Below are 23,700 nucleotides of genomic sequence, written 5' to 3'. Positions count from 1 at the left end.
GTGGAGAGGAGACCCAGGAAATGAGAGGTCAGGGTATTTGAAGGATCTTCTCTGAGAATACTGAAATCAGCCTAGAATCATGATGGAAGGAGTGTTAAAGAAAGTGACAATAAACTATGAACTAAATTTTTTTCAAAAAGTGAGGGAGGGTGAACCAGAAATCAGCAGATGACTATAACAGGGAGAGGTAGAGGACAGCATGTGAGCCAATGTGAAATTTAAGCCTGGATGTTTTTAGGGAGGATGAAAGGAGAATGATCTAAAAGTAGCAATGAAGAACAAGGAAGATAATTAACCCACTTTCAGAGGCCCTAATGGTGGAAAGGTTTTGAGAATGAAAAGAGCTACCATTCACTAGGACTTTAGGGAAAAGAGTGTCATCAGGAGAGTCAGGTTTTGGTCAACGCAGGAAGGTAACAGAGAACTTTCACAGAAGACACTGAATTTATCAAAGAAACCACAGTGGCAGATGGAAGCTTCTGATCTTGGTACATATATCTCATGTGCGGCAAAAAAAAAGTGGCTTTTGCAAAATGTAAGAAAAAGAAAGGGAGGGAGTGAGGGAGGTAGGAAGGAAAGAGGAAAGGAAAGATATACAAATGACAAATAAAGCATATGGGGACTTCCCTGGTGGTCCAATGGTTAAAAATCCGCCTTCCAATGCAGGGTACATGGGTTCGATCCCTGGTCAGGGAACTAAGATCCCACATGCTGCAGGGCAACTAAGCCTGCGTGCCACAACTACTGAGCACAAGATCAACAACTAGAGAGCCCACATGCTCTAGAGCCTGCGCGCCACAACGAATATCCCACATGCCGCAACTAAGACCCAATGCAGCCAAAACATAAAGTAAATAAATAAACAAATATTTTTAAAAAGACCTTTCCTTTAAAAAATAGATAAAATATAGCATATAAAAAGATGCTACACATCACATGTTATCAGGGAACTACAAACTAAAATAATGAGATACCACTACACACCTATCAGGATGGCTATAATCTGAAACACTGGCAACACCAAATGTTGGCAGGACTGGAGCAACAGGAATGTTCATTCACTGCTGGTGGGAATGCAAAATGGCATAGCCACTCTGGAAGACAGGTTGAAAGTTTCTTACAAAACTGGACATACTCTAACTGTATGATCCAGCAATCATGCTCCTTGGTATTTACCCAATTTATATGAAAACTTATGTCCACATAAGAAGCTGCAATGAAGTTCCCTGGTGGTCTAGTGGTTAGGATTCGGTGCTTTCACTGCCATGGCCCGGGTTCAATCCCTGGTCAGGGAACTGAGATCCTGCAAGCCCCAGAGCGAAGCCAAAAAAAAAAAAAAAATGCACGTGAATATTTATAGCAGCTTTATATATAACTGTCAACATTTGAAAGCAACCAATTTTAATTCTCTGTGCAGTGTCCATCACTGGAGAACAGTTTGTGGCTGTCCCTTCACTGCATGTAAGCCTTTTATAAGCTGGAACCTGTCACTCTTGTCCCCCATGCCTGGCCCTCTTTCCTGGCCTCAGTCTCTCTTTAACTGGTTTTGAGACCCTAGAAGCAACCAAGGTATTTTTCAACAGGTAAATGGATATACAAACTGTGTGCTATGGACCAAATTGTGTCCCCCCCAAAATTTAGATATTGAAGCCCCCAAGATGACTGCATCCAGAGGTAGGGTGGTATTTATGAGGTAATCAAGGTTAAATGAGGTTACAAGGGCAGGGCTCTAACCTACTAGAACTGTGGCCTTATAAGACTAAGAGATAGGTCTACCTACCTACCTACCTCTCTCTCTACCCTACCTCTTCCTCCTTCCCTCCCTCCTTCCCTTTCCACCCCTCTGCCTCATGAGGACACAGCAAAAAAAAGTGGCCATCTATAAGCCAGGAAGAGAAGTCTCACCGGAACCTGACCATGCTGGCACCTGTGCTTGGACTTCCAACCTCCAGAACTGTCAGAAAATAAATTTCTGTTGTTTAAGCTTCCCAGGTATTTTGCTATGGGAGCCCAAAAGACACTGTGGTACATCCATACCATGGAATATTATTCAGTACTGAAAAGAAATGAGCTATTAGGCCATTAAAAATAAAGGGATCTTAAATGCATTTTGCTAAATGAAAGAAGCCAAATTAAAAATGCTATGTACTCTATCATTCCAACAACATGACATTTTGAAAAAGGCAAAACTAGGCGACAGTGAAAAGAACAGTGGTTGTTGGGGCTTTGGAGGAGGGAGGCAGAGACAAATAGGTGGAGCACAGAGGATTTTTTTAGGGCAGTGTAACTATCCCATATGATAATGTAATGGTAGATACATGACATTATGCATTTCTCAAAATCCACAGAATGAACAAGAGTGAATCTTAATATAAACTATGGACTTTAGTTAATGATAATGTATCAATAGTGGCCCATCAATTGTAACAAATGTACTCCTCTAATGCAAGATGTTACCAATAGGGGAAACTTGGGGGGCGGGGGAACTCTGTATTATCCCCTCAATTATTCTGTAAATCTAAAACTGTACTAAAAGTAAACCCTATTAAGTATTAAAAACAATTACATGAAATAGTATTTCAGCATCCATAAATAAAGTTGTTTTGGAACACAGTCATGCTCAGTTTACATTGTCCATGGCTGCTTTTGTACTACAACTGGCAGAGCTGAGGAGTCAGAACAGAGACCACATGACCACAAAAGCCTAAAATATCTACTATCTAGACCCTTACAGAAAATGTTTATAGGCCCGTTCTAAATTTCATCACCCCACATAAAGGGAAAATGCACATGGGATGCACATCCCATCATAGGCTGTTCTGAGTAAGTCATTTTTAAATATACAAAGTTGTTAACAGTCACAAGTACTAATTACATAATGTGATTTTAAAAATTTAACTAGCTAGCTTCTAATATAGAAAAAAAAAAAAAGTCAAATAAATCGGTGAAGTACTTGAACACCCAAAATGGCAACTCCCAGAAAAAGAATCCATATTCTACCGAGAAATGCTAGCAAACAGTAACCTTTCACTCCAGTGCCTGCAAAATCTATCCTACTTACTGAACACCTGAGGAAGCAGAATTAAAGTGTTCCACTAAGAAAAGATTGTTAACAGTTTGAAAAGAGAAGCTTGGAAAACCATGGGAAATGGCATGTTCAGGGAGGGGCAGGGCGAGATACCTGAGCTGAGTCAGTGAACCTACTACAAAGAACTGAATGCTCTGTTAAAGAACATTAAGACTAGGAGTCAACTGATCAGATTAGTCAGGAAAATGCAGCCTTGGTATCAGAAGACATAATAATGCTATCAGGAAGTGCCTCACAGTTATAGTTTAAGAAACATCATGAAAATATAATAGTTGACTAGCTGAGAAAACAGATCATAACAACCCAGTATACTGAAGTAGATTTGTTAATAACTGGGGGGATCTTGGTAAAAATCAAATCTGTAGAAATAACTTAGGAAAGCAATATAGAATAGTGACTAAGTGCACAGGCTTTGGAGGTAGACAAACCTGGTACTGATCCTGTTTCTGACACTCACTAGCTATAAGACTCTGAGCATTCATTCTCTCTCAGCCTCAGTTTCCTCATCTGTAAAATAATAATACCTCACTGGACTGTTGGGAGGACTAAATAAGATAATGCATGTAAGAGCTAAGCAGGGCACCTGACACAAAGTGCTTAACGGCAACTGTTCCTATTACTACGACTACATTTGGCTTGGGAAAATACATTTGGAAGAGACAGTCTAAAATTTTTCCAACAACTCATAGAAAACCTATCCAAGGATTGAAATAAATCTCTAACACTATATAATTTAAGAGAAGTTCTGTCCTTGGAAAATCAAATGAGGACTTCAGTTCAACAAAGAGAATTGAGATTACACTCTTGCTACTGAGAACGATGGTCCAAGGGGGAAAAAAATGAAGGTCAGTCTGGGTTTCCCCCAAATTTTAAAGCTAGTGAAGGGTTTAGGTTCACCGCAGGACACATTCAGGGACGTATACAACCCCAAATTCATACTGAAGCCCAAGAACAATATTAGTACTATGTCTCGCAAACAAGGGAGGAATATGTTTCTTCTAAACACTTAGATGATAAAGCTTCTCCACTCTCATTTCCACTACATTCCATTCCACTCTTCCTGACCACAAAGCCAAACAAAATATCCATAACAAGAAAATTCAGAGTTGTATCCGGAGAGCAATCAGGATTATATCCGTTTATAAGCGTTAGGTCTACGTAATCAGGGACCTGAGGTCAGGTGCTGGGGTGCTTTGCTTCTCTGCCAAGATGGGCATCAGCCTCGATCAATAATGGAAGTTTCGAGATGAGGATTCACATTCTCTCACACAAACCAAACACGTACCCGTACACTCCATGGCAAGCACCTCCCACACCCCACACTCTGAGAAAATAGCTTGCAGCCTTTTTGATGGTCACAGCCATCCTCGCCCTAAGCTTCCTAATGACGTCGTTTTCGCCCCACAAAATCGTCACCCGGCACTTTCCCAGAGGAAACGGTGAAACACGATAGTAATTCCAATCAGGCAACATTTTACGCTCGCTGTCGCCAGGGCCGAAACCGACAGGTTCTGCTAGACTCTACTAGGACCACGGACGGAAGCAACGAGTGGCCCTCGCTTCCCCGGCAGGGTTCGTCCACACCTGTCACCACAAATGCGCGGAAGTAAGGAGGAAGAAACCTGGAGCCACCCCTGGTACAGTCTCAGATCCCACTCACCCCACTCTTCATCCGGCCGGTGAGGGAGTCCCGGACTAAAAGGTGACTCCATGGTGCCGGCAACGCCAGCCGGCTCCCCCGAAACACACGTTCCACTGCCCTGGAACTCGGTGAATAATATCTGGGACGGTGGCGGCAGATGGACAAAATACTCCGTAACGCTGACGCGACGGTGGCCGAATGAAGACAAATTGCTTCTGCGCGAGTGACGTCAGTGACTAAGCTAATTTTAAGCAAATCTCTGAGTTAATAGTTCCCTTTTGGAGGTTTCGGCATTTTCTGTCCCGCTGTTTTAGGGAAAAAAGAAAGAGACGTAATCACTATTTCGGTTAAATAAGATATATTGATAACATTAAAAATGGGGAAGAAAATCCATTCTGAACATACTGGCTCGTCCCCTAAGTATCATTCTCAACACCACAGTGTAGATATATCAGAACAAAACTAGGGACTAAGAAAGTAAAGTTGGTTTAATTTTTACGAATAACTCACTATCAATGTAAAAATTCTCTGTATACACAAGTGTGTGGAAGGAAAACACACAACTATTTTTTCCACATTCGTTTGAGCTGCCTCTCCATTGGCACAGTACCTGAGATAAGCAAAAATACTATGAATCGTACTTCTAGAAAGACTACTTTTATTTAAACAAATTTTTTAAAGTAAATATAAAAGATAAACTCCCCAAAATCAAACTCACCTCCTTAAACATACATTTCTAAAGCATAGCCTAGTAGTGAAAGTCCAAGCGACCCTACCCTAACACCTACAATGAGGTAAATTCCCAGTCTTTTTATTACTAAAATTTAAGAAACGGTTTTGCTTAGAAAAATCCACTTACGTCACAAACTCTAACTGAAAATTTTAAATAAGTTTGACGAAGCAGTTTCAAGAATGCTACTTAATAGAATTTCTTTTTAAAGCATTTCAGCAGTTGAATATTTAAAATACTCTACCTTAAGAACACATATCCCCAATGGAGAAAAGATAGTCTCTTCAATAAGTGGTGCTGGCCGGTCACAATGACCATCATCAAAAAATCTAGAAACAATAAATGCTGGAGAGGGTGTGGAGAAAAGGGAACACTCTTGCACTGCTGGTGGGAATGTAAATTGATACAGCCGCTATGGAGAACAGTATGGAGGTTCCTTAAAAAACTACAAATAGAACTACCATACGACCCCGCAATCCCACTACTGGGCATATACCCTGAGAAAACAATAATTCAAAAAGAGTCATGTACCAAAATGTTCATTGCAGCTCTATTTACAATAGCCAGGACATGGAAGCAACCTAAGTGTCCATCAACAGATGAATAGATAAAGAAGATGTGGCACATGTATACAATAGAATATTACTCAGCCATAAAAAGAAATGAAACTGAGTTATTTGTAATGAGGTGGTTAGACGTGGAGTCTGTCATACAGAGTGAAGTAAGTCAGAAGGAGAAAAACAAATACCATATGCTAACACATATATATGGAATCTAAGAAAAACAAATGTCATGAAGAGACTAGGGGTAGGACGGGAATAAAGCACAGACCTACTAGAGCATGGACTTGAGGACATGGGGAGGGGGAAGGGTAAGCTGTGACGAAGTGAGAGAGTGGCATGGACATATATACACTTATTTATGTAAATAAATTTTACATTTATTTACATATGTAAAATAGATAGCTGGTGGGAAGCAACCGCATGGCACAGGGAGATCAGCTCAGTGCTTTGTGACCACCTAGAGGGGTGGGATAGGGAGGGTCGGAGGGAGGGAGACGCGGGAGGGAGGAGATATGGGAACATGTGTATGTGTATGGCTGACTCACTTTGTTGTAAAGCAGAAATTAACACACCATTGTAAAACAGTTATACTCCAATAAAGATGTTAAAAAAAAAAAAGTGGTGCTGGGAAAACTGGACAGGTACATGTAAAAGGATGAAATTAGAAAAGTCCGTTACACCATACACAAAAATGAACTCAAAATGGATTAAAGAACTAAATGTAAGGCCAGACACTATCAAACTCTTAGAGGAAAACATAGGCAGAACACTCTATAACATAAATCACAGCAAGATCCTTTTTGACCCACCTCCTAGAAAAATGGTAATAAAAACAAAAATAAACAAATGGAACATAATGAAACTTAAAAGCTTTTGCACAGCAAAGGAAACCATAAACAAGATGAAAAGACAACACTCAGAATGGGAGAAAATACTTGCAAACGAAGCAAATTTTAAACAAAGGATTAATCTCCAAAATATACAAGCAGCTCATGCAGCTCAATATCAAAAAAACAACCCATTACAAAAATGGGCAGCAGAGGGCTTCCCTGGTGGTGCAGTGGTTGAGAGTCCGCCTGCCGATGCAGGGGACGCGGGTTCGTGGCCCGGTCCGGGAAGATCCCACATGCCGCGGAGCGGCTGGGCCCATGAGCCATGGCTGCTGAGCCTGCGCGTGCGGAGCTGTACAGAAAAAAAAACAAAATGGGCAGAAGACCTAAATAGACATTTCTCCAAGGAGGATATACTGATTGCCACAAACACATGAAAGGATGCCCAACATCACGAATCATTAGAGAAATGCAAATCAAAACTACAATGAGGTATCACCGCACACTGGTCAGAATAGCCATCATCAAAAATCTACAAACAATAAATGCTGGAGAGAGTGTGGAGAAAAGGGAACCCTCTTTCACTGTTGGTGGGAAGGTAAATTGATACAGCCACTATGGAGAACAGTATGGAGGGAGGTTCCTTAAAAAACTACAAATAGAACTACCATATGACCCCGCAATCCCACTACTGGGCATATACCTTGAGAAAACCATAATTCAAAGAGTCATGTACCTCAATGTTCATTGCAGCTCTATTTACAATAGCCAGGACATGGAAGCAACCTAAGTGTACATCAACAGATGAATGGATAAAGATGTGGCACATATATACAATGGAATATTACTCAGCCATAAAAAGAAACGAAACTGAGTTATTTTTAGTGAGGTGGATGGATGGACCTAGAGTCTGTCATACAGAGTGAAGTCAGAAAGGGAAAAAAAAATACCGTATGCTAATGCATATATATGGAATCTAAAAAAAAGATTCTGAAGAACCTAAGGACAGGACAGGAATAAGATTTTTATTCTTACCCAATTGCAAATTCAAAAATTGGCATAAAACCTAAAGTAAAACCACCAAGAGTCTTCTGTATCCACCAGACAACTTAGTCTTTTTTTTAAGAAAATCACCATGACTGAACTCCAATAAGTTTTCGTTTAATTTTCAAAATTTTTATTTTTTATTCAAGTGCAGATAATTACAAGCATTTGTGTACTTATTGCCAAGAATTAACAAATATTAACTTTTCCATTTTCATTTCAGATTTTTCATAAGAAATTAAACATCGTAGATAAAGTTGAGGTCTGCGTTTTCCTCTGCTTCATTTCCTTCCCTCCACATAGACAACTTCCATTATAAATTTTATGGTAATCATTCAAAGCCATTTTTTATTTTTATCACGTTTAAATATGTGTATAGATACATACATTTAGTGCTGTATTTTAACTTACATAAACTTATAGCACTAATGTTCTCCAAGTCACTTTTCTCATTCAACATTACTTTTTGATGATCTGTGTTTTAACTGTTCTATGGTATTTCCTTGAATATATACATTATTAATATATAATACAGACGTTTTTTCATTTCCATACTGATAAACATTTCGATTGTTTCAACTTTTTACTGTTACATAAAATATATCCTTCTATGGGTACCCTTGTGCATATGTGCAAGAATGTCTTTAAGATATATGCTAGGGCTTCCCTGGTGGCGCAGTGGTTGAGAATCCGCCTGCCGATGCAGGGGACACGGGTTCGTGCCCTGGTCCGGGAAGATCCCACATGCCGCGGAGCGGCTGGGCCCATGAACCGTGGCCGCTGAGCCTACGCGTCCGGAGCCTGTGCTCCGCAACGGGAGAGGCCACAACAGTGAGAGGCCCGCGTATCGCAAAAAAAAAAAAAAAAGATATATGCTGGATCATGCAGTAGGAGTACTACTATTTGCCAAATTATGCCAATTTACACTCTCGTTAGCAGTGATGAATTCTCACCAACACTAGATGTAGTCAGACTTTTATTTTTTGCCTGTGAAGGGTGTGACTATAATTTACATTTAAATTAAATGTAAATTAAAGATGTGGTGCATCTTTTCATGTTCATTAAACCTTATTTCCTCTTCTGTGAATTGCCCATTCTTATCTTTTATAAAATTTCCTGTTGGATTTTCTTTCTCTCAATGATGTGTACACCTTTAGATAGTCTATTCATTTAACCCGTATGTATATAGCAAATACCTTCTCTTAGGTTGACACTTGTCTTTGTTTATGGGGTTTTTGTCCTCTAGGTTTTAATTTTAACATAGTCAAATTTATCAAATTTTGTTAATGATCTCTACTAGTTGTATATTGCATAAGAAATCCTTCCCTCTACTGAGGGAAGTTTTCTTTTCAGTTTCATTTTACACATCCTTTTCTTCAAAAAAAATTTTTTTTATTCAGTTATTGCTAGGATATAGTAACACTATTTTTTATAGAGCAATTTTGTATTCAAAAACCTTATTGAATTATGTCATTCTAATATTTTGTCTGTAAATCCTCTAGAATTTTCTGTGTAGACTTACTGTATACAAACACTAACATTTTAAAATCTATTTTATTTGACATCATCATTTTAAAACTTAACCTTTAATATAGAAAATTTCAAACAAACAAGAGATAAGAATCTGTCACTTGCAGGAATTCCCTGGTGATCCAGTGGTTAGGACTCTGCCCTTTCAGAGCTGAGCACTTTCACTGCCTCACTGCTGGTGTCTGGGTTCAATCCCTGGTTAGGCAACTAAGATCCTGCTGCGCAACACAGCCAAAAAAAAAGAATTTTTCATTTGTCCTGTATAATTTCTCACTTTATGATTCTGTTGATTGTAATAACTAGGGGCTTGATTGGTTTTGTTTTTTTGTTTCCTCATCTGTTTTTGCAAAATTTTTTTCTGGAGACTTTTTAAATACAAGGAAACATTTTCAATTATCATTAAGAAATGTGCTGTTTGTAGTTTTTTTTTTTTTTATATGCACAGTTTAAGGAAGCTTCCTTCCATTCTAGTTACCTTTTTTTGTCATAAATGTTGAATGTTATCAAATACTTTTTCTTTCATTTATTCATTTGCTTTCAACTTAAACCCTTGTCAGAGAAATAAAATTTGAAAAGAATTTTATGTCTAGATCCATACCTAGGACTTTACTCTGGCATCTGGTAATGTCTCTTCCAACAGGTTAAGAATCCATGATGCCAAAGTGATGTGCTCAGCCAAGACACATGGTCCCTTTCTAGACACACTTCTGACAACAAACTAGCCCCAATAGCTCCAAGCCTTGCTCAGGCCTCTGACAGAACTGTGCCAATACTGTATGCCAGGAGTGTAGACAGAGCTTAGAAACGTGAGGTGGGGAGTCCGCATATACATATACACCAGGGTCCGCATGAACAAATCCAGGGGTGGGAAAAGGGGGGCAGTCTGTGTCGCTGCCAGCACAACCGAGGGCTCGAATTCAGGCGGCAAGGGGATGAGGAAAAAGTTTAAGAGGAAAGAGTGAGGACGGGAGGGACACCAGGAGCCATTGCAAACAAGTGTCAATTTTATTGTTTATATGCACAGCTTTTATAAAACGCAGTTACAGGGAGTTCAGGGAGTTAAAGCATACTCGGTTCTGTTTAAGATTAGGTTAGTTTCTTTCTCGTGGGAACAGTCTGTCCTTCATCCTGCTAGCTTCTTGATAACAATATTTCTACCGTCTGTGTTTGCACCCAAAGTTTCTGTTATGACTGGGCATATTGTTCTTGACCTTGTGATAAACATTAGCAAAAAGGGGGCTTTCATCTGTCCAGAATGGGCTTCACCTGCACCCGTCAAGCACTGATCACCTCGGGGAAAACGTGGGTGGAGAAGTCCCAAGAGCGTTGGCTCAACCTTATTGAGGCATGCATGAATGCCTGCCTCTATTTTGGGAGCCTGTGCTCAATTGGTCATTTTCCTCCAGGCCGAATACCCTTAACGGGCATGGCGCGCTCCACAGTCTGTAAGTCAGGGGCCAACTCTCACTGCATTGCCATATTTTGTCATGAAACTCCATGAAGTCAGAGAATTCTAAATTCAAACCTTGTCTTCCAGGTCATTATGAAGATATATTTGTCAAGAGAACAAAACATTTTAATAGTTTGGTAGCTTTATTTATAACTTTTAAGAGAAATAGAATGTAGGCCTCAATTTGTACCCTGCAAATGTTGGTGGGATGCCTGACTAGTGAATTTATAGCTTAGTTAAAAACTGCATTTCATCAGTACTATTAGATTTTACAATCTGATTGACATTTTTAGTATGATATCTTTAAGACAAATACCACAGTGAACCCAAATATTAGAATATAGAGGTTAAAAGCTCAGATTTTGGAGTAAGCCAAATCTTGCTTCTAATCTAGGTTCATTTGCTATGTAACTTTGAGGAAGTGACTTAATATTTCTGAGCCTCAATTTCACCTGTAAAATGGGAATAATAGGATCTATCTCACGGCTGTTTTGAGGATTAAATCTAATACACATTAAGTGTTTAGGATAGTGACTGGCACGTAAGTGCTCAATAAACTGCAGCTATTTTAAGGTAAAGTTTTTTTTTTTTAAGAATGCTAATTTTAAAAAAATATTTATTTGGCTGCGTCGGGTCTTAGGTGCAGCACGCAGGATCCTCTCCAGTTGTGGCGCATGGGCTCTAGAGTGCATGAGCTCAGTAGTTGTGGCATGCGGGCTCCAGAGCCTGCAGGCTTTGTTGCTCCGCAGCACGTGGGATCTCAGTTCCCCAATCAGAGACTGAACCCACGTCCCCTGCATTGGAAGGTGGATTCTTAACCACTGGACCACAAGGGAACCCTTTAAGGGAAAATGTTGACTGCTACTAGCTAGGCATTATACTAAGTTCTTTATCTGCAGTGTATCACAAAAATCCTTGTAATAACCCAGATACTACTGTTATCTCCATTTTATGTAAAAAGAAATTAAAGCTAATGCAAATGATCTTTCAAACAACCCTGTCAGGACAGCAGAACATATATTAATCTCATTTTGTGAAGATGAGAAATGACTCCCAATTTCCAAAAGACCTGCTCACTTCCAGGAAGATGGTGGTCAGTAGAGCCAGAATCATTAGAGCCACTCTCTGACTTCTACTTCAGTACTGTTTTCACTGTACCACACTGCCTCTGAAGTAAGGTTAATATTGCTATTTTCAACAAATGTGTAAATTCAAATGTTTTACATTGATATTCCTAAATATTAAAAAGAAAGGATTCCTTTTTTGTTATTTTGAGAACAAAGGCATAATGGATTTACCCCATCCCCAAAATAAAACATTAAAAGACCTTAAATCTAAAAATCTTGCTTAGTGGATGTTTCACAAAACTTCAAAATTTACATAAAGTCAAGTATCCCCAAATCATTTCTCATTGGCAAATGCCAATTATCTTTCAAAAGATACTGTTTTGTCAATGTCTCCTGGCTAGAATATAAATTACAAGGCAGAGGATTTATCTAGTTTGTTCAATGTATCACCTAGAACCATGTACATAAAAGGTGCTTAGTAAATATTTACTGATTTAACAATTATATAAATTCACATAAAATCTATGTCATTTTCTCTGTGATAGATGCCAGTGTTATGGATAGGTATTAGCTTGAACCATATACAAAACTGCTGCTACTCAATTACTTTTCACCTACAAAGAGGCAATTTCATATGGTTCAACCTAATTGTTTTTAAAAAGCTTTCTGGAGTATAACATTACAAAGTAAAGAAGTAAACAGATATTGTGAAAGCTAAAACAAAAATGGAGAAATTTTTTCTCCTAAGAAAAATTTATTATATGAAAGCTGCCAAAGGCTTCAGGTCCTATGCTGAGATATTCTCAAGAATCATCTGTAACACTTGCACACTTTTAAAGAGGATCATGATTCACATTTTTTTTGCATTTAAAATAACTCCCATTTTGGTGTTTATGTACATATACACTCACATGTGTAAATATGAAAAACGTATTAAGAACATGGACTATATTTCTCCTTATTAGCTAATTCTGATCTCATGTAAATGTTCAAGTATCTAATTAGGTATAATGCTAACTATTATCAATGAGTAAAATAAATTCCAGTCTCCAGAGATCATATTAAAAAGCTAATCTGGACATATTACCTTTTCCAATACACTAACACATCGGGCTAAAAAAGGTGATTGATATGTAGTTACTCCACATTTCATTTTCTTCATCATTAGAAATATACCTAACATCAACACATTTCTTTAGGTAGACTACTTCAAAAAGTATCATAGGAAAACCACATTTTAGTCCCTGTTTTACTGATGTCCTTTTCTTCTACATTTCCAAGAAAAATCCAGACTAATGTAGCTTTACTAATGTCCCTTAAAAGAGAGAAAGAGAAATGTCAAAATATATCCAAACAAATCTGCTTTACATTTCTAGAAATAAAAGAATTCACTTAAACATGAGTTTCTAATTTTTATACATAATTTTGTCCAACTAGACCTTAAGATTATATAACTAACATTCCAAAAATCAAAACTTTTAAATATATATGAAATAAAGTATCTGGGTTATAAAAGATTTTAATATCAAATAAAGTATAATTTACATGATTAAAAGGTTTTGATTTCCATTCTACTTAAATAGTGTAAGAAGCTGACAAAGTATAGTTTCTAAGTCACATCAAATGATTTTTATCTTCTCATATTTCAAATGAAATGTTAATGGCCTAAAACTAAACACTCTTCCTTGAATGACAATAAACAAGGGTAGCACATATCATCAGCAAGTTATCAAATGTTGCAAGTTCATATTTTTCTTGTTTGTGATCCCCAAACTGGCAGCATTTTCATTTCATCCACTCTATTCTTATGTATTTGAAAAGCAGGTGTTATCCATCTACCACATGAGCACTGTTCACCATGCCAGTTGAAAGAACCCAACTTGGCATTGCATTTGGGGCAAAGAAGCTGAAATAAAATAAATGTGTTACTTCATTCATTCATTTTTATACAAAACAAATAATTATCTTTGGTAATATATGATATAAAAACAGGTAAGACATGGCTAATACCTTCAAGGAGTTGATGATCTAATCAGTGAGATGTAACAGCAATTTACTGTAATAGATAGTAGACTACAATAATTGTGTAAGAATTATGTTGTACTCTGGGAGTTTAGAGGAGGAATAGATTAATTCCAGCATTAAGGGAGAAAGGTGAAGGTTCAAATGTGAAACAGAAGGTTTTGTGACTGTTTTGTGACTGTGGCACATGTGTTGACTTTTAAATCATCGACGAGTTATACAGAAAGTCTGGGCATAAAACTCAGAAACTAGAATTGATTACATAAATATCTTAAATTTTAGTTTGACAAAAGTATACCACATTCCTCAAAACAATTAAACATAGTTACTATATGATCCAGTAATTCCACTTCTAGGTATAAACCCCAAAGAGATAAAAGCAGGGACTCAAACAGATATTTGTATACCCATGTTCATAGCAGCATTATTCACAATAACCAAAGGTAAGAAGCAACCCAAATGTCCATGGATAGATGAACGGATAAACAAAATGTGGTAGCCTATACATAAAATGGAATACTATTCAGCACTAAAAAGAAAGGAAACTCTGATACATGCTATAACATGGATGAACCTTGAGGACATTATGCCAAGTGCAATAAGCCAGTCACAAAAGGACAAATATATGTGTAATTCCACTTTATGAGGTACCTGGAGTAGTCAAATTCATAAAGACAAAAAGTAGAATGGTGGTTGCCAGCGCCTGGCGGGAGTGGTATACAGAATTAGTGTTTAATGGGTATGGCATTTCAGTTGGGGAAGATGGTGGTGATGGTTGCACAACAATGTGAATGTTCTCAAGGCTACTGAATTATACACTTAAAAATAGTTAAAATGGTAAATTTATGTTATGAATATTTTACCACAAAAAAACCCACATTCACAATATATGTATGTCATTTATGCTGTATACCTTCAACTTATACAGTGCTGTATGTCAATTATATCTCAAAAAACTGAAGAAAAAAATGTATCACAAAGCTGAGATAAGCAACAGACTGGAGAAAATATCTGTAACATATCACACAAAACATTAACTCTAGACTATATAAAGTCCTACAAATCCATTAGAAAAAGACAAAACCCACAGAAAAACAGGCCAAGGACATGAAGGAAATTTACTGTAAAAGAAAATATAAATGGCTCATAGTATATAAAGATGTTGGTCTCAGTAGTAGTCATGGAGATTCAAATTAAAACATTTTAGGATTAACATTTTTCATCTCACAGACTGACAGATTGACAAAACCTTACCAATTTTACAATATCCATTATGTTAAGGGTATAGGGAAATAAGTACATGCATTCAACATTAGTGACAGGTAAATTTGTAAGGGCATTGTTAATTTCAGCCCAGACTATCAGTAATATTTAAAATGTGCACACTCCTCAAGCCAGGAATTCCACTTTTAGGTATATATTCTGTAAGAAAATGCAAATAAGTATACAAAGAAGTATGCACAAATGTGATCTAGCATATTTCACAAAAACGCCTTTATCTTGTGTGTTTTCTGGGTTAAATAAAAGCGGCAAGGGAATTCCCTGGCAGTCCAGTGGTTAAGACTCCACACTGGCACTGCCGAGGGCCCAGGTTCAATCCCTGGTTGGGGAACTAGGATCCCACAAGCTGCAAGGCACGCCCCAAAAAAACAATAAAAGCAGCAAGGTAAAAGCACAAGCCACAAAAGAAAAAAACAGATAAAGTGGACTTCAACAAATAGTATCATCAAGAATGGGAAGTGACTGCTGTACAAGGTTTATTTGGTAGCAATAAAAATGGTGATAGTTGCAAAAACCTCTGTGAATATATTAAACACCAGTGAACTGTACACTTTCAATGGGTAAATTATATGGTAAGTGAATTATATCTCAGTAAAGCAGCATTATCTGAAACCATGGGTTTGAATATAGGGTACCTCTTTCTAGGCAAGACACTAACTAATGCAAACTAAGTTTCCTCACATATAAAATGTGAATATATGTGCGCTCGATTTTAATAAAGTTATTGTATTCTTCAAATGAAATAATACAGTGAAAAGGTTTCATAAAATACTCACCACACAAACTTTAAACATCATTATATCTTAGACTTAGAATATCTTTAGATTAATATCATGTAAACCTAAAGGAGAATTGTGGCTGTCACAGGATGCTCATATGAGCTGCATTCTTTAGAATTAACAGGAAATGAAAAAGAATCTCCTAACAAACATACAAAACTGAAAGATCAAGAAAACAAATACACAGAGCCAAAAGAGAAAAAAAGGAAGATTAAGAAGAAATTTAAAATCTAATTTTAAAATCCTTGATTTGCCCTATTTCTTACAAAGTTCAAGTTTTGTTAAATATATTCTAATTAGTTTGTTAGTCTTAATTTGAAAAAATACAAACAATAGCCTTAAAGGAATTAATTAACTTAGACCAACAGCCTTCCACCAAAAGTGGTTCACTATTTTACATCAGCTGGTTTTTATTTGACTAATTTATCTTTGATAAAGTCTTATCTATATGAGAAAGATATTAAACTAGAAAGAAAGCAGTTGGAGTAAAATGTTAGTTAAAATATGGTTTAAATTGAAAGGAACAAAATATAGATGACATAATAAAACTGCAGAAAGTAAAATATGTTCTCACCTGTCCATCCATCACTCCCAACAAAGTGGATTCCATCCACTGCACAGGTTCAATGAAATAAGATGTACATTGAGCCTGACTCCCTGTAGTAAGCATGAGGGATGGTGTCATTCTCTTGTGGGCAAAGGCTATAGGACCACTTCCTTCATTATGATCCAAAATGCTAGAACTTCGAAATAAAGATCGCCTGCAACCCCCAAACAAACAAAAACATTAATGACTTGCAAAAGGATGAAACAGATTAAAATGTGCAGTATTTCTTAGGGGGCAAATTAATATAACATTGATTATGCTACTTTAATTTTCAGTAACTTCTACAAGTAACTGCATTACTTTTACTTTTAAGAATTCATATTCTTCTTGAAACCAAATTTGAATATGAAATTTCTGTATTATTCAATTAAACAAATTCCTTCCACAAGATTTTAAGAAACTGAAACTTTCAACACTTTTCAGCTCCTGAGACAAAATAAAATCTCCAGAGGATACAAAATATTTTACCTGCACTTTCTACATTTGTAGAGAACCCCATCTTTCAATCCTTGTGTAATGGCAGATGGGTCAACAGCAAAGAGTTCTTGAGGTAAGTTCTGCAATTCTACATGACACAAAATATATCCATTTGTCAAAATCAACTCTGTATTTTCAGAAAAAATTCAGCTAATGTCAAATTGAAGCAGGTAGTGCTAACTTCAGAAATTAAAAAAAAAAAATTCTCCATTGTTGAGAAATCAGGATGAGGTAGGAGAGCACAGTGATCAAGCCCTTGGGTTCCAGGCACAGACTGCCTGAGTTCAAATTCAAGCCAGCCACTTACAAACTTTGTGACCCTGAACAAGCTATTTCTTGCTAAACCATGGTTTCAAAAGAAAATAAAAGCACCTAACTCAAGGGATTGCTGGAAAAAGAGATAATGCTCCTGAAACATTTGGTGTCAGAGTAAACAGCATCTAGAAAGGACCAAACACGTACTACCAATTATTACTCACCTGGATACTTCTCTTTAACCTTTTGTAAACGATACTGTTTATAAATTGCACTAGAGATATCTACTTCACATCCCATTGCCTGGTATAATTTCAGTTGCCACTCAAACCCCGCATTCATCCTGCAAGGACAAACAAACAAAGAGTTAATTTTTCTTTAAATAAATAAAATCACATCACAAAAGCAGAATTATTACTACGACAAAGAACTCACTTAACCTCTGGTTTGACAGTCTTAAGGTTTTCATAGGCTTTTTCAAAGGTAAGTTGGTCAGTCTTCATCATAAAAGCAGTCATTATAGACACACTTCGACTGACCCCTGCGTGACTGAAAAAGAAACCTTTAAAATAACAAATAGCAACAATTTTTTAAAAAACAAAAAAAACCCAACCCCCCATTAATGGTAAAGTACAGGTCCACTTCTTGTCTGCTTCTTCTACTCAAATAAACCCTTTGCCTCTGAATTACTACTGCTGTACAAAAGAAGTATTCCCTTATTTCCTTATTCATTTTGAATTCTGAACCATATGAAGGTATTACCTATTCAAAAATAATTACACTATTTTTTTAACATTTTATAATGGCTTCAGAAAAAAATCTAAACTCCTTTGCTGGCTTTAAGGGCCCTGGAGATCTGATCCCAGACTTCTTTCCCTTTTATCACTACCTTATGTCCTTTATGTAATATTTAGAACAAATGCTGGCAGTAAAAGTGCTGGCTCAATAAATGTAAAGTATCGTTATTACACTCTTTTTGCCATTGCTATCACCTACTCCATCTTTCCCCTAGGAATGGTTTAAGGATCCTTTACGTCCTAACCAATTTTTCTCTCCCCAAATTTCCCCTACATCAGCCACCCCGCCTCAAACAAAAGCAATGAAAATAATCTCCTCTTCCTCTGAAGTTTGAATAACCTTAACCTTTGTTAACCTCTTACTACACACCTCGCATCCTAGTCTGCATTAAAATAATCTGGGTATGTGTGTGGCTTCTCGTGAACAGATTTAAACTCTGTAGGTGCAGGGACTTTTGTCATTTACCTGAAGATTCCTCCTACCTCCGAAACAAAACTCAGCGGCTGCAGAATGAACCAACACAAACTGAATGAATGAAAGCCTGCACGCCATCAGGGGCCCGCCTCCTGCCCAATCCTCTGACACAAGCCAGTGCGAGAGGGAGGAGGAGGAGGTTCTAGTGGCTAACAGCCCCTTCGTCCTCTTCTGGGGCCTGGGAGAAGGGTGAGGGGGGGCAGGCTGGAAGCGTGGCGGGGTTGCTCTCCCCACGGACCCGGCCACTCACCAATGCACCAGCACCGCGCGGCCCTCGGCGCGGGCCTGGCCGATGAAGGCCACGCACCGGTCCAGATGGCTAAGCAGGTCGGTCTCGGGTTTGTCCAGCGCTGGCACGAAGAGACTCCGTAGACCCTCGACCCCAGCCCCCGTGTTGAAGTCGGGCTCCTCCGAGTCCACCGTCAACACAGCCGTGATGCCCGCCTCCCTCAGGTGGTCCGGCTCCGCGACTGCCGCAGCTCCACCCAGGAACAGCCCCGGCCGCACCTCCAGCATGTGCTCAGCGGAGCTGGCCCGGGTCCGGTTGCCGGTCGTGCGCTCGCAGCCATGGCTCCTGTACTGAGGCTCCAACATGGCGGCGCCCGTAGGCCGGACTGCGGAGGGCCCTACCATAGAGTAGGGGGTCGGCTAGAACGTCCTTCATCTAGGACCAGCCGGCCTGAGTTGCGCCGCCGCTCCCTCGGGGAACCACGTCGACCGCGGGAATATGGATTTACTGGGGGAAGGTGACGTTACTGCGGCTGGGGCGGAGCTAAACCCTGTTCAGAACCACTTCTGGACCCTTGTCTCTACCCGGCTCCCCCAGCTTGGTGGGAGAGGATAAACTAACGCTAATACAGGGCTTCTCAGGCTCTTAGGGTTGAAATTTTCTGGATTTTCTGCAGGAGCAGCAAATGGACTCAAACTGAAATGATGGTCCCACCAACTGAATCAGCAGCATAATTTTATGCATTTGAAATAAAACATTTTTTCAATGCTTATGAAGCCATTAGTTTGTAGTTCTTCTCTTGTGACTATTTTTCCTTTTTTTTCCCTTTTTGTCCCGTTTTTTATTGGTATGTGAATCCTTTTCTTGTTGATGTATACTGTTCTATATATTTGAAGATATTAATCCCATGGTTTTGTGTGTCAGTGCCCTCCAGCCAAAGACCACCAAGAATCCACCTGTAGTTAAGTAAATTGGGTTTATTACTCAACGATGAACTGGAGAATTTCGGGAAATCTAGGTAAGAGAGTGTTAGAAAGATCCTATTACAGGATTTGAGCTTGTATTAGATGAGTTTGGGCTAAGGGTCTAAGGGACTAAGCGTCTAAAGAAGCAGGACTTTGCTCTGGATTGGATGCTGTCAGGAAGTGGGGGTGATTCTATGACTGGGTATCTTAATACATCTTACCTAAGGGAGGGAAGGCTAGAGAGACACTAAAGCTGTAATTGGTCAAGAAGTAGCAGTCAGTCATGGTACTGGCATAAAGACTGAAACATGGACCAATGGAACAGAATAGAGAGCCCAGAAATAAACCCTCACATAAATGCTCAAATGATCTTCAGCAAGGGTACTAAGACCACACAATGGTCTAGGCAACAACTTTTTGGTTATGACACCAAAAGCAATAAGTGGGACTATGTCAGACTAAAAAGCTTCTGCATAGCAAAGGAAGCAATCAACAAAGTAAAAAGCAATCAAACCTACAGAATGGGAGAAAATACTTGCAAACCATAGATTGCATAAGGGGTTAATATTCAAAATATATAAGGGACTCACACAACTCAACTGCAAAAAAAAAAAATTAGAAAATGGGCAGAGGAACTGAATAGAGATTTCCTCCCAAAGAATACATACAAATGGCCCACAGGTACATGAACAGATCCTGCTGATTACTAATCAGCAGGGAGATATCAAAACAAATCAAAACCATGATGAGATATCACCTCACACTTGTTGGTATGGCAATTTTTAAAAAGACAAGAGATAACATTTTGGTGAGAATGTGGAGAAAAGGGAACCCTTGTGCACTATTGGTGGGAATAAATTGGTACAGCCACTATGGAAACAGTATGGAGATTCCCAAAAAAGTTAAAAAATAGAACTACCATAAAATCCAGCAATCCTGTTTTCTGGATATATGTCCAAAGGAAATGAAATCAGAATCTTAAAGAGATATCTGTACCCTCATGTTATTCACAACAGCCGAGATATGGAAATGACCTAAATGTCCACCTGTGGATGAATGAAGATGTGATTTATATATCACATCTAAATATTATTCAGCCATGAGAAAGTAGGAAATCCTGCCATTTGTGACAACATGGATGGAACTTGAGGGCATTACGCTGAGTGAAATAAGTTGGAGAGAGGAAGACAAATACTGTATGATATCACTTATATGTGGTATCTAAAAAAACTGAACTCATAGAAACAGAATAGAATGGTGGTTGCCAGGGGCTGGGGGGAGGGAGAATTGAAGAGTTGTTGTTCAATGGGTATAGACTTTCTGTTTTGCAAGATGAAAAAGTTCTCTAGATCTGATACACAAAAAATGTAAATACAGTTAACACCACTGAGCTGTACACTTAAAAATGATTAAAAGGGTAAATTGTATGTATTTTTTCATCATCATTATTTTTAAGTATCAGTCATTTGAGATAAAATAGAGGTATGTTTGGCATTTTGAAGTTGGACAATGTTCACGTTTTATCTGTGTTCAGACATGATTACGGTGGTCTTGTTTTTGTTTTAAGGGCATAAAAAGATTTATTACTCACATAATGAGGCTTTCTGGAGATAGCAGGGTGACTCACAAGTAGGTCCAAAAATGAATTGAGAAAGCAGAGACAGAAAACTGGCTTGGGGTTTTTATTGCTGTTAGAGTATGGGCCCAGAGTGAGGATTCCCATGTGGGCAGGGAATTTCATGGTGGTCTTGTTGTTGTCTTTCTTCATCATGAGCTCAGTGTTGCCTTGTCTGGGGTTGATGTCCTGTGAAATTGTTTATATTCAGCAGGAGGGGGAAAACACCTAACTGTGAGTTCTGGGCCAGCTGTAGCAACACTAAGGAAGATCTACCTCATAGTTTCAGGCTAGTTCCTGGATGCCAGGGCCTGCTTTTGTCTTTCTCATATATAACTTTATAATTTTCAGAGAGATTGAGATTCGGGGCAGGGACACTTGAGCCCCATCCAAGTCAGATGGAGGAAGCAGCAAATGCTTCTGCTTGGGAACACTTAAGTGGGCAACCTGCAGGGATAGAGGAAGAGTGCTATCTTCCCTTATTCCCACCACAGGCTGTGAACCTCTTCAGGGTAAGGACTTTGCTTTTTCATCTTTGTATCCCCCACAGAATTTGGGCTAATGGTGCTGGTTACTCCATCTTTTGAATGTTAGAAATGGAAGGGAAAGGAGTACCAGAAGAGACACTACTTCCCTCTCAATGCCATTTCCTTCCCCATCCCAAAGGGTTTACCTTAAGGGCTCACTTAGTGTTTTTGCCTGGCGAGTCATGTTAGCGGTCTTCTGAGCCCCCAGCTGAATCAACTCAACCTTTCTCTCTTTGCAATCCTGGAAACATCTACTATGTGTCGGGCACTACAGTAGATGCTGAGGCTACAAAATGAATAAGAGTCTTTGCCCTCGAGGAACTTAGAGAAAAGCTGGAGTAAAAGATAAGTAAATAGCCCAATTATTGTTCTGATAGAAATAAGGGCAAATTACTAAGGAAGCATGTGGGAGCTGGGCATCTAACCCTAATGGAAGGGGAGTAATCAAGGATAGCTTCCCAGAGGAAGTGATGCTTGATCTGGGTCTTGTAAGATGAATGGGAATTTGTCAGGCAGAAAGGAGGGAGGTGAGGCACTTGCTTAATTCTCCCAGCACATTCCAAAGAGAAGTCTGTCCTCAGGAGGACTGCCCTTGACCAGCTCCTGGGAGACCATCTCTGATCCCCCAGAATAGCCTGCCTGATAAAAGTGTTTTTGAAGTACCTGAAAGTGCTGGAAGCCCTGGGCCATGCTGTATCAGTTTGACCTCTGGGAGGCTGGAGATTGAGTAGTTACGCTCAGTCATGCAGGAGCTGCATGCCTATGTGACTGGCCCCCAATAAAACCCCTGGATACCAAGTTTGGGTGAGCTTCCTGTTTGGCCATACTGCAAGTGTGTTGTCACATATCATCACTGGGAGAAAGAAGCAAGTGCCTCTGTGACTCCAATAGGAGGGGGTATCTGGAAACTTGCACCTGGCTTCTCTTGGACTTCACCCATGTACCTTTTCTCTTTGCTGATTTGAATCTGTATTCTTTCACTGGAATAAGCCATAACTTTGTATAATTGCTCTTCTGAGTTCTGCAAATCTTTCCAGTGACTCAGTAAGCCTGAAGGAGCCTGGTGACCCCTGACACAGCATCCATTGTCTAGTATAATGAAAAACTAGAAACATCTAAATAAATGCAAGTAATGGAGTGGTTAAAGAAGTTGTTTTATCCATTCAATAAAATACTAGGCAACTATTTAAAAAGATAACAAAGGAAGTGGTTGATGCTAGCTATATTATAAAATTTTTTAAGATGGTTTACAAATAGAAAGCATATCTGAGCGTATATATGTGTATGTATGTATGTATGTGTATATATACATATGAACTGTTAACAGTGGTTATTTCTGGGAGCTGGCATGAGGAGACTTACATGATAGGCTTTATACACTTCTTTCCATATAGTTTTAATCTTTTTTCAACACATATTATTAAAATTATTCACTGTTAACAATCATAGATATTTACATTCTGGAAAAATGGGGGGGGGAAGAATTAAGGGTTAATTTCCTGGACATTTCATTAAGATATCCTAATCATTCCCTCAGCTTTATTAGTTTTCTGTTGGAAATGAGCTTTTCTTCCTCAACTCCCTGAAATGAATATAAGTTCCTTCAAGGATGGGAGTAAGAGACACTTCTGAATTGTTGTTGAATACCCACAAAGCCCGGCTCAGTGAATATCTGTATCTAGAGGAATAATAATGCCTCAATTCCTGAGGCTGAAGTGTATTTACCA

The 23,700-nt window shown here is 38.7% G+C and overlaps 2 protein-coding genes across 4 annotated transcripts in view; both read right to left on the bottom strand.

Moving 5' to 3' along the window:
• The window catches only part of ATF6 (activating transcription factor 6), a 238,878-nt gene extending 234,008 nt beyond the window's left edge, over positions 1-4,870 (bottom strand). The window contains exon 1 of one of the 2 annotated variants that reach the window (XM_067039886.1): positions 4,749-4,870. In XM_067039886.1, coding sequence (XP_066895987.1) covers positions 4,749-4,800 — 52 coding nt within the window. In that variant the 5' untranslated portion in view covers positions 4,801-4,870. The remainder of the gene's footprint in view (positions 1-4,748) is intronic. The other variant, XM_059037757.2, reaches the window with a different exon arrangement.
• Positions 4,871-10,409: 5,539 nt separating this feature from the next.
• On the bottom strand, positions 10,410-19,364 carry DUSP12 (dual specificity phosphatase 12). Of its 2 annotated transcripts, none has more exons than XM_059037808.2 (6): positions 18,888-19,364; positions 17,801-17,914; positions 17,590-17,708; positions 17,102-17,198; positions 16,601-16,787; positions 10,410-13,850 (listed from the first exon to the last, which is right to left on the bottom strand). In XM_059037808.2, the coding sequence occupies exons 1-6, from the start codon at positions 19,268-19,270 to the stop codon at positions 13,689-13,691; spliced, it is 1,062 nt and encodes a 353-aa protein (XP_058893791.1). In that variant the 5' UTR covers positions 19,271-19,364; the 3' UTR covers positions 10,410-13,688. The 2 variants fall into 2 exon arrangements, with proteins under 2 accessions (XP_058893791.1, XP_066895977.1); XM_067039876.1 differs by having other exon boundaries at positions 10,410-13,259; positions 18,888-19,347.
• Positions 19,365-23,700: the final 4,336 nt, after the last annotated feature.

This window comes from Kogia breviceps, chromosome 1 (assembly GCF_026419965.1).
Source record: "Kogia breviceps isolate mKogBre1 chromosome 1, mKogBre1 haplotype 1, whole genome shotgun sequence".
Classification (NCBI taxonomy): Eukaryota; Metazoa; Chordata; class Mammalia; order Artiodactyla; family Physeteridae; genus Kogia; species Kogia breviceps.
This window is presented reverse-complemented; position numbering and strand designations above follow the sequence as displayed.

Coding starts and splice junctions, on each gene's coding strand:
- DUSP12 (XM_059037808.2), bottom strand. CDS start 19,270: ATGGTAGGGCCCTCCGCAGTCCGGCCTACGGGCGCCGCCATGTTGGAG. Junction 17,915..18,887: donor CGCGCGGTGCTGGTGCATTG/GTGAGTGGCCGG, acceptor TTTCTTTTTCAG/TCACGCAGGGGTCAGTCGAA. Junction 13,851..16,600: donor TGGGAGTGATGGATGGACAG/GTGAGAACATAT, acceptor ATTTTATTTCAG/CTTCTTTGCCCCAAATGCAA.